The sequence below is a fragment of the Schistocerca nitens genome, chromosome 6, assembly GCF_023898315.1.
Source record: "Schistocerca nitens isolate TAMUIC-IGC-003100 chromosome 6, iqSchNite1.1, whole genome shotgun sequence".
Classification (NCBI taxonomy): domain Eukaryota; kingdom Metazoa; phylum Arthropoda; class Insecta; order Orthoptera; family Acrididae; genus Schistocerca; species Schistocerca nitens.
In genome coordinates, this window is record NC_064619.1 from 389,883,535 (window position 1) to 389,900,404 (window position 16,870).

Here is a 16,870-nt window from a genome sequence, read left to right on the forward strand (position 1 = left end):
TTTTCCCGAGGACATGCAGCTTTACTGTATGGTTAAATGATGATGGCGTCCTCTTGGGTAAAATATTCCGGAGGTAAAATAGTCCGCCATTCGGATCTCCGGGCAGGGACTACTCAAGAGGATGTCGTTATCAGGAGAAAGAAAACTGGCGTTCTATGGATCAGAGCGTGGAATGCCCGATCCCTTAATCGGGCAGGTGGGTTAGAAAATTTAAAAACGGAAATGGATAGCTTAAAGTTAGATATAGTGGGACGCAGTGAAGTTAGGTGGCAGGAGGCACAAGACTTTTGGTCAGGTGAATACTGGGTTATAAATACAAAATCAAATAGGGGTAATGCAGGAGTAGGTTTAATAATGAATAAAACAATAGGAATGCAGGTAAGCTATTACAAACAGCACAGCGAACGCATTATTGTGGCCAAGATAGACACCAAGCCCACGCCTACGACAGTAGTATAAGTCTATATGCCAAACAACTCTGCAGATGACGAAGAAATTGAAGAAATGTACGATGAAATAAAGGAAATTATTCAGATAGTGAAGGGTGACAAAAATTTAATAGTCATGGGTGACTGGAATTCGGTAGTACGAAAAGGGAGAGAAGGAAACGTAGTAGGTGAATACGGATTGGCGCTAATAAATGAAAGAGGAAGCCACCTGGTAGAATATTGCAGAGAGCACAACTTAATCATAGCTAACACTTGGTTCAAGAATCATAAAAGAAGGCTGTATACATGGAAGAAGCCTGGAGACACAGACAGGTTTCAGATAGATTATCTAATGGTAAGACAGAGATTTAGCAACCAGGTTTTAAATTGTAAGACATTTCCAGGGGCAGATGTGGACTCTGACCACAATCTATTGGTTATGACCTGTAGATTAAAACTGAAGAAACTGCAAAAAGACGGGAATTTAAGGAGATGGGACCTGGATAAACTGACTATACCAGAGATTGTAGAGAGTTTCAGGGACAGCATTAGGGAACGATTGAGAGGAATGGGGGAAAGAAATACGGTGGAAGAAGAATGGATAGCTTTGAGGGATGAAGTAGTGAAGGCAGCAGAGGATCAAGTAGGTAAAAAGATGAGGGCTAGTAGAAATCCTTGGGTAATAGAAGATATATTGAATTTAATTCATAAAAGAAGAAAATATAAAAATGCAGTAAATGAAGCAGGCAAAAAGGAATACAAACGTCTCAAAAATGAGATCGACAGGAAGACCAAATGGCTAAGCAGGGATGGCTAGAGGATAAATGTAAGGATGTAGAGGGTCTGTACAGGGGCGATGTACTTGAGGACAATATTATGGAAATGGAAGAGGATGTAGATGAAGATGAAATGGGAGATATGATACTGCGTGAAGAGTTTGACAGAGCACTGAAAGACCTGAGTCGAAACAAGGCCCCCGGAGTAGACAACATTCCATTAGAACTACTGACAGCCTTGGGAGACCCAGTCCTGACAGAACTCTACCACCTGGTGAGCAAGATGTATGAAAAGGCGAAATACCCTCAGGCTTCAAGAAGAATATAATAATTCCAATCCCAAAGAAAGCAGGTGTTGACAGATGTGAAAATTACCAAACTATCAGTTTAATAAGCCACAGCTGCAAAATACTAACAGGAATTCTTTACAGACAAATGGAGAAGATCAGTTTGGATTCCGTAGAAATGTTGGCACACCTGAGGCAATACTGACCCTACGACTTATCGTAGAAGAAAGATTAAGGAAAGGCAAACCTACATTTCTAGCGTTTGTAGACTTAGATAAAGCTTTTGACAATGTTGACTGGAATACTCTCTTTCACATTCTGAAGGTGGCAGGGGTAAAATACAGGGAGCAAAAGGCTATTTACAATTTGTACAGAAACCAGATGGCAGTTATAAGAGTCGAGGGGCATGAAAGGGAAGCAGCGGTTGGGAAGAGAGTGAGACAGGATTGTAGCCTGTCCCGATGTTATTCAATCTGTATATTGAGCAAGCAGTAAAGGAAACAAAAGAAACCAAAGAAAAATTTGGAGTAGGTATTAAAATCCATGGAGAAGAAATAATAACTTTGAGATTCGCCGATGACGTAATTCTGTCAGAGACAGCAAAGGACTTGGAAGAGCAGTTGAACAGAATGGAGAGTGTCTTGAAAGGAGGGTATAAGATGAACAACAACAAAAGCAAAACGAGGATAATGGAATGTAGTCAAGTTAACTCGGTTGATGCTGAGGGAATGAGATTAGGGAATGAGACAAAGTAGTACAGGAGTTTTGCTATTTGGGGAACAAAGTAACTGATGATGGTCGAAGTAGAGAGGATGTAAAATGTAGACTGGCAATGGCAAGGAAAGTGTTTCTGAAGAAGAGAAATTTGTTAACATCGAGTATTGATTTAAGTGTCAGGAAGTCATTTCTGAAAGTATTTGTGTGGAGTGTAGCCATGTATGGAAGTGAAAGATGGACGATAAATAGTTTAGACAAGAAGAGAATAGAAGCTTTCGAAATGTGGTGCTACAGAAGAATGCTGAAGATTAGATGGGTAGATCACATAACTAATGTGGAAGTATTGAATAGGATTGGGGAGAAGAGAAGTTTGTGGCACAACGTGACTAGAAGAAGGGATCGATTGGTAGGACATGTTCTGAGGGATCAAGGGATCATCAATTTAGTATTGGAGGGCAGCGTGGAGGGTAAAAATCGTAGAGGGAGACCAAGAGATGAATACACTAAGCAGATTCAGAAGGATGTAGGTTGCGGTAGGTACTGGGAGATGAAGAAGCTTGCACAGGATAGAGTAGCATGGAGAGCTGCATCAAACCAGTCTCAGGACTGAAGACCACTACAACAACAACAACAACAACAACAACAACCAGTGTAAATGACTGATTCAAATAGATAAAAGGAAAGGAAAGTACAATAATATTGCCTTTCTGTAGTGGATGTAGTATTTGATTTGTCTACTGTGCTAAATATCTTTATAAAGCAGTATCTTAACTCAGCAATGTCATTAAAGCTCATCAGAAGTCATAACCCTCACAGTTTCTAGCAAGCATACCTTCAGGAATTGACAGTAACTGAATATTTGTATGTAGAAAATAAGTTATTAATTTTCAGTTCAAGCAGCACTTTTAAACTAGAGTTCTCCTTTTAGGAAATTAATTAAAAGATGAGAGGAAAGTATCAGCATATTTTTACACTATGGCTAATTGTTGGTGTCTTGCATTGCCTTTTATTTATTGTTTGATGATACACAATAGCAGTGACACTTGGTTTGTTGTGAATTGTCCAGTCACTGTCTTAATGTTTACTGGCATGTTTATAACTTTGCTGCTGCCGCTGGTGGTGGTGGTGGTGGTGGTGGTGGTGGTGTGTGTGTGTGTGTGTGTGTGTAAGTAAGTAAATGAGTTGGTGGTGGTATGGAAACACACGTATAAATAATTATAACACAAAGTCAGAATTTTTTTCTATTGAGTTAAAGTTGTTGAGCAGACATGATTTTTTTTTAGTTTGTGTTTGAAAAGATTTTTATATAGTAAAGCTTTCAGATCATAGTATAAGTTGCCAAAGATTTTTATTGCTGCATACTTCCTCTTTGGAGCATACAGTTTAACAATGAGTGGATCATTTCACTTCTTCTAGTATGATGTTTCCGAACTGTGATAAATAGAAACAAATATCACACAGAAATGCTTCTGATGGCATCATTATTAGGCAGAAATGGTAACTCATACCAGACTCAAAGAGAAATGTGAGATAAAAATGGCCTTTCAAGGAATTTCTAGTAATTTTACTAAAATTTGCCAATTGCAGCAATTCAGCTTTAAAGATGTTTTTCAACATACCTGAACAGTGTGAAAACAGCCTTAGATGTAATTTAAAAGTTAGTATGCATATCTCATTGCACACTACTAAATGGTTCCAAATAGTTTCTTTGGCTGAATTCCAAAATGACAAGTTTACTGGCATGAATTGTGATAAAGAGCTTTTTGAGGAAAATATGGCAATCAAAGAAAAACTTTGCAAAGAGTATGTTCGAGCTGTGACTAGTATGAAGTGATAGAACAAACAAAACCACTAAAAAAAGGAAAAACTGTCTTGTTTACAACTTTCATTTCATGATGTGATGGGTGACATTGAAATTGTGTTCGTGTCTCGTACTCATCTCAGAAGCCTTGTAACTAAAAATATTCTTTCTTAACTGATATTTTTTAAAATTTGTGTTTGACAAGCCAGAGTTTCTTGTGGTTGTCAAATACGTAAAACTCCAGGTATTTAAAATACAGTCTGAGTCAAGCTGGACAAATTAGTTTAGTATGGTACACTAAACCGTAGTGATGTCAGTAGCTTTCAAATACATTACTCTTAGTGAAAAAACCTATTTGCATGTTTAACAATTTCTTTAAATAGAGAATGTATTCTGTAGTTTCATGACTAAACATCTGTCTTTCAGGACTATTTTCGAAACTGTGCAGCATAAGAAAAAATGGAAAATTATACTAGGTGCTTAGAATTGTAAGGATAATTGACAGGGAGAAAATAATTGATATTTTCTATGTAACATGTGAAAATAACTTGATGAAGTTTGACAACAGTCTGATAGATATAATAATTATCCGTGTTCTTCCTATTTTAAATGTCTGCAGAGTTTACGATCATTTGCAGATTCAGTGCTTATCAGTGATGGAAAATTATTGCATGAAAAAAATCATTTATAAAATAAAATGTTTACATCAAGACTAAAACTTATTTCATTTCACAGGGTTGAATAAACTGTTTTCGGAATATCTGTATGAATGTAAGATACTTTGTCATTCTGACAAGCTTACTGATGATGCCTCACCATGTAATAAATATCAGCTTCATGATGAATTGGTAAAGGCTGTGTTAATGTCAGGCCTGGGAAATTTACTAGTCAAGCGCAACTGGAAAATTATGAATGGTCGCATAGTAAAAGACACAAATCTCACAGTCACAGAGTAAGTTTAACATTGTTGATTTTATTCTTCTTCAAAGGAGCCAGTGTATTGTATAACATATTATTTTGCTAAATAATGTGTGCTGAGCTGACTAATATCCCTATGCTTTCCCTTATGATAACTAAATGTAGCTGGCAGTAGATAAGAATTTGATGTCGACAGGTTTTTCAAACAAAAGACATTTAAATTTTTTTATGGATGAAAACGTTGTGAAATTTAATTATGTCTTGTGGATAGGAAGGTTCACTTGATATTTTATGTGTGTAGGCAAAACAAAATGGTACCTCCCCCCCCCTCCCCCCACCTCCCCCCCCCCACGATGATTTCATACTGAAAATTTCTTCTGTTTTTTCACTTGTACCATCACTGTCTCTTCAAAGAAAAGATTTCTGCTAAAGAACCATGACCTCTTTAAGATTTTCTCTGGTGTACTGAACCTGCTCTCAAAACCAGTAAAACACTGACACAAAACCTATAGCTAAGGCAAGTAGAACAGCCGCTGAATTTGAAATATTTACTTCTGCTTAGTAAATTTATTATTAAATATAAAAGTTGCTGACAGAGAAAGCTAAAGCAAGTCACTGTCCTACACCTGAAACAATAACAAACCTGCTATGGAAATAAGGTGCCGGTGTAGTTGATGACAATTTGTTGTCTTGTTGAAAGGTTGTGCAAAAGTGTATGTATCTTTAATGTTCACAAATTATTTGACACAGCAGTTGCCGTAAAATATTCTTCCCAGATCCAGGTAGTAGGAGAGATTATTCATATCAGATGGTACCCAACATCCCTACAAAATTCATCATGTTTGAATGTGAGTCTCGTCACAGTATCATGTGATGCGTACATGATGACAGTTTAACTGTAAATTTGTGTTCCATGTCAACAAAAGATGATTCATTGTCTGTACACTATATGTTATAATCGGTTCGTTTATAAATAAACCTTCTGCTACCAGTCATGATTTTTCTTTATTTTACTTTCCACATGACGCATTTCGAGAAATGATTCCCAGTTTCAAGTCAAGGAAATGAAGCAGACTCTCGCACACTGACTCTCACACCATAGAAATGGCTTAATACACACAAAAAATGCACTTGAAAATGGGAATCATTTCTCGAAACACGTTTTGCGAAAAGTAAATTAAAGAAAAATCGTGACCGGTAGCAGAAGATTTATTTATAAACAAACATATTGTTTTCTCAGTCACATGCTTTCAAAAACCATTTATAATGGACCAAATCTGACACTAAATGTTAACTTTAATAAAGTGCTTGCTGTAATCTATTGAATATAAACATTCACAAACAGTCCTCTGAAAAGAAAAAAAAGATCAGAAGTGCAGTACTCTTCATACTCACACTTGCTAATTCATATTTAATGGAGGAATACACATTTTTTAGTCTGCTATATGATTTAAAGATATTCACAGGTCTCAGTATTAAAATATGCTTTGTTTAGACTGGTCATTCATTCATTTCAAATCACATTGTGACATTTCTCATCATATATCAGGTTGCAGTTCCTCGATGGCAGCGATCATGGTGAACAGTTGGCTGAGAATGTGGGTCGGTACAGCACTATCCGCATTCAATATGTTGTTGACATAGGCATTTGGTTTTGTAGGTTTTACTTCCATAAATGTCGGACCCCCCTCCACCCCCCTCAGTGAATTAGTTGTGGCCAGACCATGTCTTAATTACATAATCACGTCTAATTTATCAGGTATACAGATACTGTACCTTCTAATTATATGACAACAGTCAATGTGCAGTATAACACAACCAACCAAAATCACTCTCTCCCATATGAACAATGTGCATGGCACTTTAATATTAAAATTAATCAGAAGTCATTGTTAATTGTCCTACTTCACTGTCTGCCTTCTTATCCATGAGGACACATCATTGCACCATTACATTATTATGATTCAGACTACCATGGGTTCCACACTCAGAATCTAGACACTGACTGTCTTTCATATTCCCGTTAATCTGCGTATCTTATTAACATTTCTGATTCACAGTCCAGTTTCATATTAACTTAAATGCATTATTGCACAACTGCGTTATGGCTGTTTTGACTAACATGGTTTCCCAGCTCGAAATCTTGGAACGGACTGACTTATAAAATGGCTTCAGCCCAGTGCCTATATAGTTTTGCAAAAATTACTGCTAAAGTTTCACATTGTTAAATATGTAGTTTCAATAATTTACAATTAGAATTTTACATAACAAAGTAATTGAATAGCAGAGAAAAATTGGTTTTGGTCTGAACTGTGTTACAATAAGAGTTTTGACTGAAATAAGGCTTGTAGGCGACTTGCCTACAACAAATAATTGCATAGCCGTCCGGTATAATTAGTTAACGAAAAAATATTTATGCGTAAATACTCACAATGAGAAGGAACTAAAAAACAACAGAGAAGTAACAAAAACTAGGAGACTCTATAGTCTTACGGCAAAGATAAAAAACAACACATGACCAAAAACCTCTCACGCCCTTTTGATATCACTTTGCACCAGACATGTAAAATATCACTGCCACACAGACCCCCCCCCCCCAAAGTGCGGAGTCCCAGGGATATCTTGATACTTGAATTTTATTCGACGTCCAGCTCTGGTGTGCGTCGGGTGTCTTTGGGGAGGTGACATTGTTGTTTGTGGTGGTGATTCACCTGTCTCGGACAATGTACTGAGCGGTGTTTCGGTATGCTCTGCGTCCATCATGTGTTGATGCCGAGGCGTGGTGTCAGAGGTCGGAGAGGGTAAAACCCATGCTGGCTTGACACGTTCAATCGATACCTTCGTCAGAACACCATTGCACATTATGTCCACGGTATGCTTATTTCTACTCAGCACCTGAAATGGGCCCGTATATGGTGGTTGTAAAGGCGATTTGACTGAGTCTGTTCGCAACATTACGTGAGAGCAATTGTATAAGTCTTTGTGTACAAACACCTTACGGTTGCCATGGCGAGAAGGTGGCGGGCAACGTATATTTGTTGTAGTGACGTTTTAGCTGCTGCACCCAGTGTGTGAGGCCCTCTGATCCAGGTAGTGAGGTTAGTACTAAATAATCTGCAAGAATCCGTAGCGGCTTGCCATAAACCATCTCGGCAACTGATACACCAATATCAGGTTTGTGAGCTGTCCGCAGGCATGGTAATGCTTCCGTCCATCTCTCTTGATGACACATCAATGCTGCTTTGTGAGTGTTCTGTGCCATCGTTCGACCGTACCATTACTGGCAGGGTGATAGGTAGTCATGTGGTGGCGTTGGAAACCGCACATTTTGGATAGCTCGAAGAACAACGTAGATTCGAACTGATGTCGTTGGTCAGTTGTGACATGAAGGGGGCATCCAAAACGGGCAACCCACGTACACAGAAACGTCTTAGCAATAGTTTCGGCTGAAATATCGACTATTGGAGTTGCTTCTGCCCATCTTGTGCACCTATCTATGGCCGTAAACAAATATCTGTAACCCTCTGGCTGTGGGAGAGGTCCAGCCAGGTCCACATGAATGTGTGCGAATCTAGCAGAGGTACCTTGAAAATCTCCAATATCAGCACACACATGTCGTCCTACTTTATTTTGTTGGCAAGGAATGCAGGAACGTAACCAAAGGCGCGCGTCTCTTCTCATAGAAGGCCACACATAGCGGTCTGTCAGCAGCTTGATTGTAGTGTTGGCTCCTGGGTGCGATAGTGTGTGGACACTGTCGAATGCTGTCTTGCGCAATATTTCTGAAATGAATGGTCTTGGTCTGCCTTGAGAAAAGTCGCACCACAGCTTCCGCTTGGAGTTAGGCACCAGAATTTGCTCGAACTTCAGACCTGTAGACGGGTCATTTAACAGCTGCCGTAGCTCTGTATCCTTGGTCTGTTCCACTGCAAGTTTATCTTAGTCTATAATTTCTGAAATCCCGCAAATACGTGAAAAATAGTCAGCCACCAAATTTTCTGAGCCTCTTAAATGGCGTATATCTGTCATGAACTGACTTATGAACTCAATATAACGGAACTGTCTTAGTGAGCACTTATCACTGGTGTTTTTAAAAGCCGATGTTATGGGTTTGTGGTCTGTAAACACAGTCACTTGTCTAACCTCTATTTGTGGGCAGAAGTATCGAATTGCTTCGTAGATCTTGAACAATTCTCTGTGATACGTGCTCCACTTCTGTTGTGCAGTCTGTAACTTTTTAGAGAAAAACCGTAGTGGTTGCCATTGCCCTTCTACACGCTGGTGCAGCGCCGCCCCTATTGCTGACTGGCTCGCGTCTACAACAATAGCTAGCTGTGCGTAGTGAACTGGGTGAGTGAGCAACACTGCTTTGCTGAGGCTTGCTTGAAGATCATTAAATGCTTTGTCCATTTCTTGTGTCCACTTAATTATTCGTCGACCTTTGGCGTCACGTCCCTTGAGTGCATCAGTGAGTGGTGCTTGCACCGTAGCCATTGCTGGCAGGTGACGTCTATAAAAATTTATTTCTCCCATGTATCGTCGTAGCTCTTGGTAGCTTGTCGGTTTTGGAAGGGCCTGTATCACCGTGATCTTCTCTGGCAGAGGCAATATACCTTCTGATGACACAGTATGGCCGAGGAAAGTGACTTGGTTCTTGTGCATGACGCATTTATTTTCATTTAAAACGACTCCGTAGTCAGACGCGAAGTTGACACAGATGCTGTTCATATGTTTGACTATCCGGAGAGAAAACCAAGATGTCATCAAGATAAGCAAAGCAAAATGTTAATCCCTTTATCACCTCGTCGATAAAACGCTGCCAAGTCTGTGCTGCATTCTTAAGGTCAAAAGGCATAAATAAAAACTCGAATAATCCAAATGGCGTAATCACTGCTGTCTTCTCAACATCTTTTGGAGCCACCAGTATCTGGTTGTATGCTTTCTTGCAATCGAGGACGCTAAAAATTTTCGCGCCGGCCAAAGCACATGTGAAGTCCTGTATATTAGGTACTGGGTATCTATCTGGAATGGTTCTTGAGTTTAATGCATCCCCACACGGTCTCCATGATCCATCTTTCTTACGTACTAAGTGTAGGGGTGAAGATCACGGACTGCCTGACCGGCGAATTATTCCCACCTGTAACATTTCCTCGAATATCGCCTTTGTTTCTGTCAATCTCTCTGGTGCGATTCTACATGCTCGTTGTGAAACTGGTTGTCCTGGCATGGTACGAATATAGTGAACCGTACTATGTTTAACTTCTTTTGTCTGTCTGTCAGAACATCTCCGATTCTTCTCTTCATCATGTAGCTCTTCGGCTACAGAGTTGCCAATCACCTGTAGCTTCTCACAAGTTGTATGCCTTTTAGTGCTTGATATTGCACTGTTGTCTGTCAGATTTATCAAACATTTTCCTTGTGTAAGTCGACCACCAACTCGAAATGTGCCAGAAAATCAGCGCCCAAAATAGGTTCTGATATACCAGCTATCTCAAAAGACCAGGTAAACTGCACACTTTACATCCGTACGTGTTAATCACAGAGTTATTCACTGCCTTCAAACGTGGCTGTATGTCTTTTTCGTTGTGTGGCGCATGGCTGACAGGAAACGAACTAATGTCTGACCTGGTATCCACCAAAAACCTCGTACCCGTAAGTATACAATCTTTTCGAAGCAGGAGGCATATGTATTGACAATTGCTGTCGCTGACATGAAAACACTGCACTGTTTCTGTACATACCTTGGTTGTCTGAGTAGGTGCATGGTGATGTACATCTTGTAGCATCTTTCCCAAAATGTTTATGGTACCAACACACCTTACGCTCGTCCTCTTGTTGACTTCGTGTTTCACGCCCAGCCCGGTCTCTCTTGCACTTAAAGATAACTTGTGGTCACTGTAGCGTGCGTAGCTGCGCTCGCAAATCCTCTATTGCAGTTTTTAAATCTCTAATTTTGTTGGAACTTTTTGTTGTTTGTCGTGTTGCGACCGCAGCACAGTTTACTGTTATATCGTCAGTTTGGTCTTGCTGGTAATGGTAGTTACCGTACGTGGCATCTGTCGACGTCATTGCGACTGTTGCAGTAGGCTCGTGCATCTCGTAGATTCTGTCTGCAGCGAGCAGCAGTTTGTCAACTGATCTTTCGTTGTATATAGCTAGTGTAGTTCTTACTTGCGTTGGTAGCTGTTGTTGCCATACGTGGAGTAACAGTCTATCAGATACTGTCGAACTATCTACCAGGCTGCGTAAATGATACCAGTATTCTGACGGGGTCCTATATCCCCGTTTCTCTTGGTACAGTACTTGTTTGACTCTGATGTCAACTGACTTCACACACCAAGAAATTAATTCTTCTTTCAGTCTACAGTATGCTCCTTCTGTAGGCGGGTTCACTATAGTGTCAGATATCAAAGCCGAGGTCTGATGGTCCAAATTACTTATCACCAAGGTGAACTTCTTGTGATCACTGACTATTCTTTGTTGTAGAAATGTATTTTCCATTACCGCGAACCATGTGTGTGGCTGAGAAGGCATGAATGGGGGCGCCCGTAATTGCAACCATTGAGTTGGTGAAGCGTTTAAACCAGCGGGTACTTCCATTGCTGTTACTTGCTGTGGTTGTGCTGCAGTAGTCCCAGTTTCTGATGATGTTGCCTTGCTGGTGTGTGCCATGGTTGTTGAACCAACGTCATTCCTTTGGTCTGGTATATGCTTGAAGTTCATATCTTTCGAACTATGCAACTATAAAGTTTCTATCTCACTCTGAAGCCTATGAATTTCTTCCGTTATCGAACCATATCGTTTGCTGTCGTCGTTCATTGCTTTTGCAGTTAATGTTCGACGTAGCTAATGAAAGATTTAAAGTTCCTTAATCGGAGGTCACCAATTATGTAGGCGACTTGCCTACAACAAATAATTGCATAGCCGTCCGGTATAATTAGTTAACGAAAAAATATTTGTTCGTAAAAACTCACAATGAGAAGGAACTAAAAAAACAACAGAGAAGTAACAAAAACTATGAGACTCTATAGTCTTAAGGCAAAGATAAAAAACAACATATGACCAAAAAGAAAACTCATGCACACTTTTTATATCACTTTGCACCAGACATGAAAAATATCACTGCCACAGGCTTCTTGATGATGAAACTGCAAAAACAGCTAAATAAACAGTACCATACATAAGAGTTAAGTATCTGGAAACTAACTAAGTGCTGATGTTCCTACCATGTTTTGGAAATTAGCTATATGAATAGTTTAAAGATTGATATGGGTTAGTTTCTTAACATTATGAGTAATATAGTAATTACATCTGTTTACTTGTCAACAATGTGACTGCAGTAGTAAATACTTATTTTTAGTTAATTGAACTGAGCATTAGCAAAGCTACTTAGTTGTAATGATTCAGATTAATTAGGAATTATTCTGACTAATGTAATTTAGCTAAGTTGGGTCTGGTCTTATATTCGGAATTACAGAATGATGACTTTGTCTTAGAACACATATCTCACTATCACTATTGATAATTAAGGAGGCAAAAAAAAGGCATTTAAGGAGACAAATAACAAAGCTAAATGGGAATGGATCCCAGGTTGCTTTGCTACAATATGGTGGGTCTCTAAATTAAAAGGTTCAGATTGATTGTTGCAGTCACTAGTTCCTGAGATTCCTTAGCTTTAAGTGGCTGTAAAAAATCCATGTGCCTATTTCAGTTGACAATATCTCATCTGCTTCCACAGTAAGACTTTAGACATTATTTAGCATTTTTCCCTCTTTTGCAGGCTTGAGCAGCATGCTACCATAACACCAGACAGTGTTAATTACAAGCATTGTGATAACTCAAGCCCATATCTTACGCATTTCAATGAAATAAAGTCTCTCGAAAGAAGATCTTTGTTAATCAGAGAGTCTTCTGTTGTATCTCCACTGTGTGTCATCCTATTTAAGCCAGGAGAACTAGTAGCAGAAAAGGTAAAACATGTATAAAATATTATTTTTTGCCAAAAAATATTATATATACACAAAGATGATGTAACTTACCAAACTAAAGTGTTGGCATGTTGATAGACACAGAAACACACACACACACACACACACACACACACACACACACACACACAAATTTCAAGCTTTCGCAACCCACGGTTGATTTGTCAGGAAAGAGGGAAGGAGAGGGAAAGACGAAAGGATGTGGGTTTTAAGGGAGAGGGTAAGGAGTCATTCCAATCCCGGGAGTGGAAAGACTTACCTTAGGGGGAAAAAAGGACAGGTATACACTCGCTCGCGCGCGCGCGCACACACACACACACACACACACACACACACACACACACAGACGCAAGCAGACATTTGTAAAGGCAAAGAGTTTGAGCAGAGATGTCAGCTGCGGCTGAATTACAGAGGCAAAGATGTTGTTGAATGACAGGTGAGGTATGAGCGGCGGCAACTTGAAATTAGCGGAGGTTGAGGCCTGGTGCGTAACGGGAAGAGAGGATATACTGAAGGGCAAGTTCCCATCTCTGTAGTTCTGACAGGTTGGTGTTAGTGGGAAGTATCCAGATAACGCGGACGTTTAACACTGCGCCAAGATGTGCTGGCCGTGCACCAAGGCATGTTTAGCCACAGGGTGATCCTCATTACCAACAAACACTGTCTGCCTGTGTCCATTCATGCGAGTGGACAGTTTGTTGCTGGTCATTCCCACATAGAAAGCTTCACAGTGTAGGCAGGTCAGTTGGTAAATCACGTGGGTGCTTTCACACGTGGCTCTGCGTTTGATCGTGTACACCTTCCGGGGTACAGGACTGGAGTAGGTGGTGGTGGGAGGGTGCATGGGACAGGTTTTACACCGGGGGCAGTTACAAGGGTAGGAACGAGAGGGTTGGGAAGGTGGTTTGGGGATTTCATAGGGATGAACCAAGAGGTTACGAAGGTTAGGTGGATGGCGGAAAGACACTCTTGGTGGAGTGGGGAGGATTTCATGAAGGATGGATCTCATTTCGGGGCAGGATTTGAGGAAGTCGTATCCCTGCTGGAGAGCCACATTCAGAGTCTGATCCAGTCCTGGGAAGTATCCTGTCACAAATGGGGCACTTTCGGGGTTCTGTGAGAGGTTCTGGGTTTGAGGGGATGAGGAAGTGGCTCTGGTTATTTGCTTCTGTACCAGGTCGGGAGGGTAGTTGCGGGATGCGAAAGCTGTTTTCAGGTTGTTGGTGTAATGCTTCAGGGATTCCGGACTGGAGCATATTCATTTGCCACGAAGACCTAGGCTGTAGGAAGGGACCGTTTGATGTGGAACGGGTGGCAGCTGTCATAATGGAGGTACTGTTGCTTGTTGGTGGGTTTGATGTGGACGGATGTGTGAAGCTGGCCATTGGACAGCTAGAGGTCAACGTCAAGGAAAGTGGCATGGGATTTGGAACCAAAGGAGTTGAGGTTGGAGAGGAAATTCTGGAGTTCTTCTTCACTGCGAGTCCATATCATGAAGATGTCATCAATAAATCTGTACCAAACTTTGTGTTGGCAGGCCTGGGTAACCAAGAAGGCTTCCTCTAAGCGACCCATAAATAGGTTGGCGTACGAGGCAGCCATCCTGGTACCCATGGCTCTTCCCTTTAATTGTTGGTATGTCTGGCCTTCAAAAGTGAAGAAGTTGTGAGTCAGGATGAAGCTGGCTAAGGTAATGAGGAAAGAGGTTTTAGGTAGGGTGGCAGGTGATCGGCGTGAAAGGAAGTGCTCCATTGCAGCGAGGTCCTGGATGTGCGGGATATTTGTGTATAGGGAAGTGGCATCAATGGTTACAAGGATTGTTTCTGGGGGTAACAGACTGGGTAAGGATTCCAGGCGTTCGAGAAAGTGGTTTGTGTTTTTGATGAAGGATGGGAGACTGCATGTAATGGGTTGAAGGTGTTGATCTACGTAGGCAGAGATACGTTCTGTGGGGGCTTGGTAACCAGCTAAAATGGGGCGTCCGGGATGTTTGTGTTTGTGAATTTTAGGAAGTAGGTAGAAGGTAGGAGTGCAGGGTGTTGGTGGGGTCAGGAGGTTGATGGAGTCAGGTGAAAGGTTTTGTAGGGGGCCTAAGGTTCTGAGGATTCCTTGAAGCTCCGCCTGGACATCAGGAATGGGATTAACTGGGCAAACTTTGTAGCGTTGTCTCAAAGCTGACGCAGTCCCTCAGCCACATACTCCCGATGATAAAGTACCACAGTCGTGGAACCCTTGTCAGCCGGAAGAATGACAATGGATCGGTCAGCTTTCAGATCACGGATAGCCTGGGATTCAGCTGTGGTGATGTTGGGAGTAGGATTAAGGTTTTTCAAGAAAGATCATTGTTCATCCCAATGAAATACCCAAACCACCTTCCCTACCCTCTGGCTCCTACCCTTGTAACCGCCCCCGCTGTAAAACCTATCCCATGCACCCTCCCACCACCACCACCTACTCCAGTCCTGTAACCCGGAAGGTGTACATGATCAAAGGCAGAGCCACGTGTGAAAGCACCCACGTGATTTGCCAACTGACCTGCCTACACTGTGAAGCTTTCTATGTGGGAATGACCAGCAACAAACTGTCCACTCACATGAATGGACACAGGCAGACAGTGTTTGTTGGTAATGAGGATCACCCTGTGGCTAAACATGCCTTGATGCACGGCCAGCACATTTTGGCACAGTGTTAAATGTCCGGGTTATCTGGATACTTCCCACTAACACCAACCTGTCAGAACTACGGAGATGGGAACTTGCCCTTCAGTATATCCTCTCTTCCCGTTACCCACCAGGCCTCAACCTCCGCTAATTTCAAGTTGCAGCCGCTCATACCTCACCTGTCATTCAACAATATCTTTGCCTCTGTACTTCCGCCTCGACTGACATCTCTGCTCAAACTCTTTGCCTTTACAAATGTCTGCTTGCGTCTGTGTATGTGCGGATGGATGTGTGTGTGTGTGTGTGTGTGTGTGTGTGTGTGTGTGTGTGTGTGTGTGTGTGTGTGCTAATGTATACCTGTCCTTTTTTCCCCCCAACAGTAAGTCTCTCCTCTCCCGGGATTGGAATGACTCCTTACCCTCTCCCTTAAAACCCACATCCTTTCGTCTTTCCCTCTCCTTCCCTCTCCTTCCCTCTTTCCTGACGAAGCAACTGTGGGTTGCGAAATCTTTTGAGTATGTGTTTGTGTGTTTCTTTATTGTGTCTATCTACCAGTTCCCCCCCCCCCCCCCACACACACACACACACATTCTCTTCTGTGGCCAAAGGAATGTACAATCTGTGTGTGTTTTCTTTTTGCTAGAAGAAGAGCTAGTGCTCGAAACCTAGTGTGATTGCTGTATTGTGTTATATGTTTCTGTGCTCCAAGCGTTTATCCTTTGTGAGTGAGTGGTTGCCTTTCCCGTATTTTAAGTACTGCTCTATCTTGGAATTTCCATTATTATAGCACTATAAAAAATAACAGAAATGGCCCCGCAGTTTTTCTTTACATCTAGAGTGAGTTTTATCTTCTCGTAAGCTACATTTGTGAAGAATGTTGGTGGTCATCAAATATTCCTTGATGCTTACGATAGTAAAGTTGTGGCATAAATCCATTTGCTCCTCATTTTGCTTTGATACCTCAGTCTACCTATAAAGTCTTCAGTATTTTTCAGTAACATTACATTTTAAAAGTTTAAGTCTTTTCTTGTCTGTACTGTTTATGGTCCATGTTTTGCTTCCATAAAAGGCTACACTCCAGACAAAAACTTTCAGAAAATTATATTCAGTATTTTAAGAAACCATTTTCTGGCTATTGTTACTCTACATTTTATATTCTCTCTGGATCTATCATTGTCAGTATTTTGCTGCACAAATAGAAAAATTGTTTACTACTTTCTGTGTCTCATTTCTCATCTAATTCATTTAGTGTCACTTGAATTAATTCAATTCATTGCCTGTTTGGGGGAATGACT

The 16,870-nt window shown here is 41.0% G+C and overlaps 1 protein-coding gene across 3 annotated transcripts in view; it reads left to right on the forward strand.

The window, feature by feature from the left end:
* Positions 1 to 16,870, forward strand: part of LOC126263140 (ATP-dependent RNA helicase DHX30-like) — a 304,491-nt gene that overhangs the window by 250,425 nt on the left and 37,196 nt on the right. For all 3 annotated transcript variants that reach the window (XM_049960170.1, XM_049960171.1, XM_049960172.1), the window contains 2 exons: positions 4,745 to 4,961; positions 12,708 to 12,897. In XM_049960170.1, the coding sequence (XP_049816127.1) occupies positions 4,745 to 4,961; positions 12,708 to 12,897 (407 nt within the window). The remainder of the gene's footprint in view (positions 1 to 4,744; positions 4,962 to 12,707; positions 12,898 to 16,870) is intronic.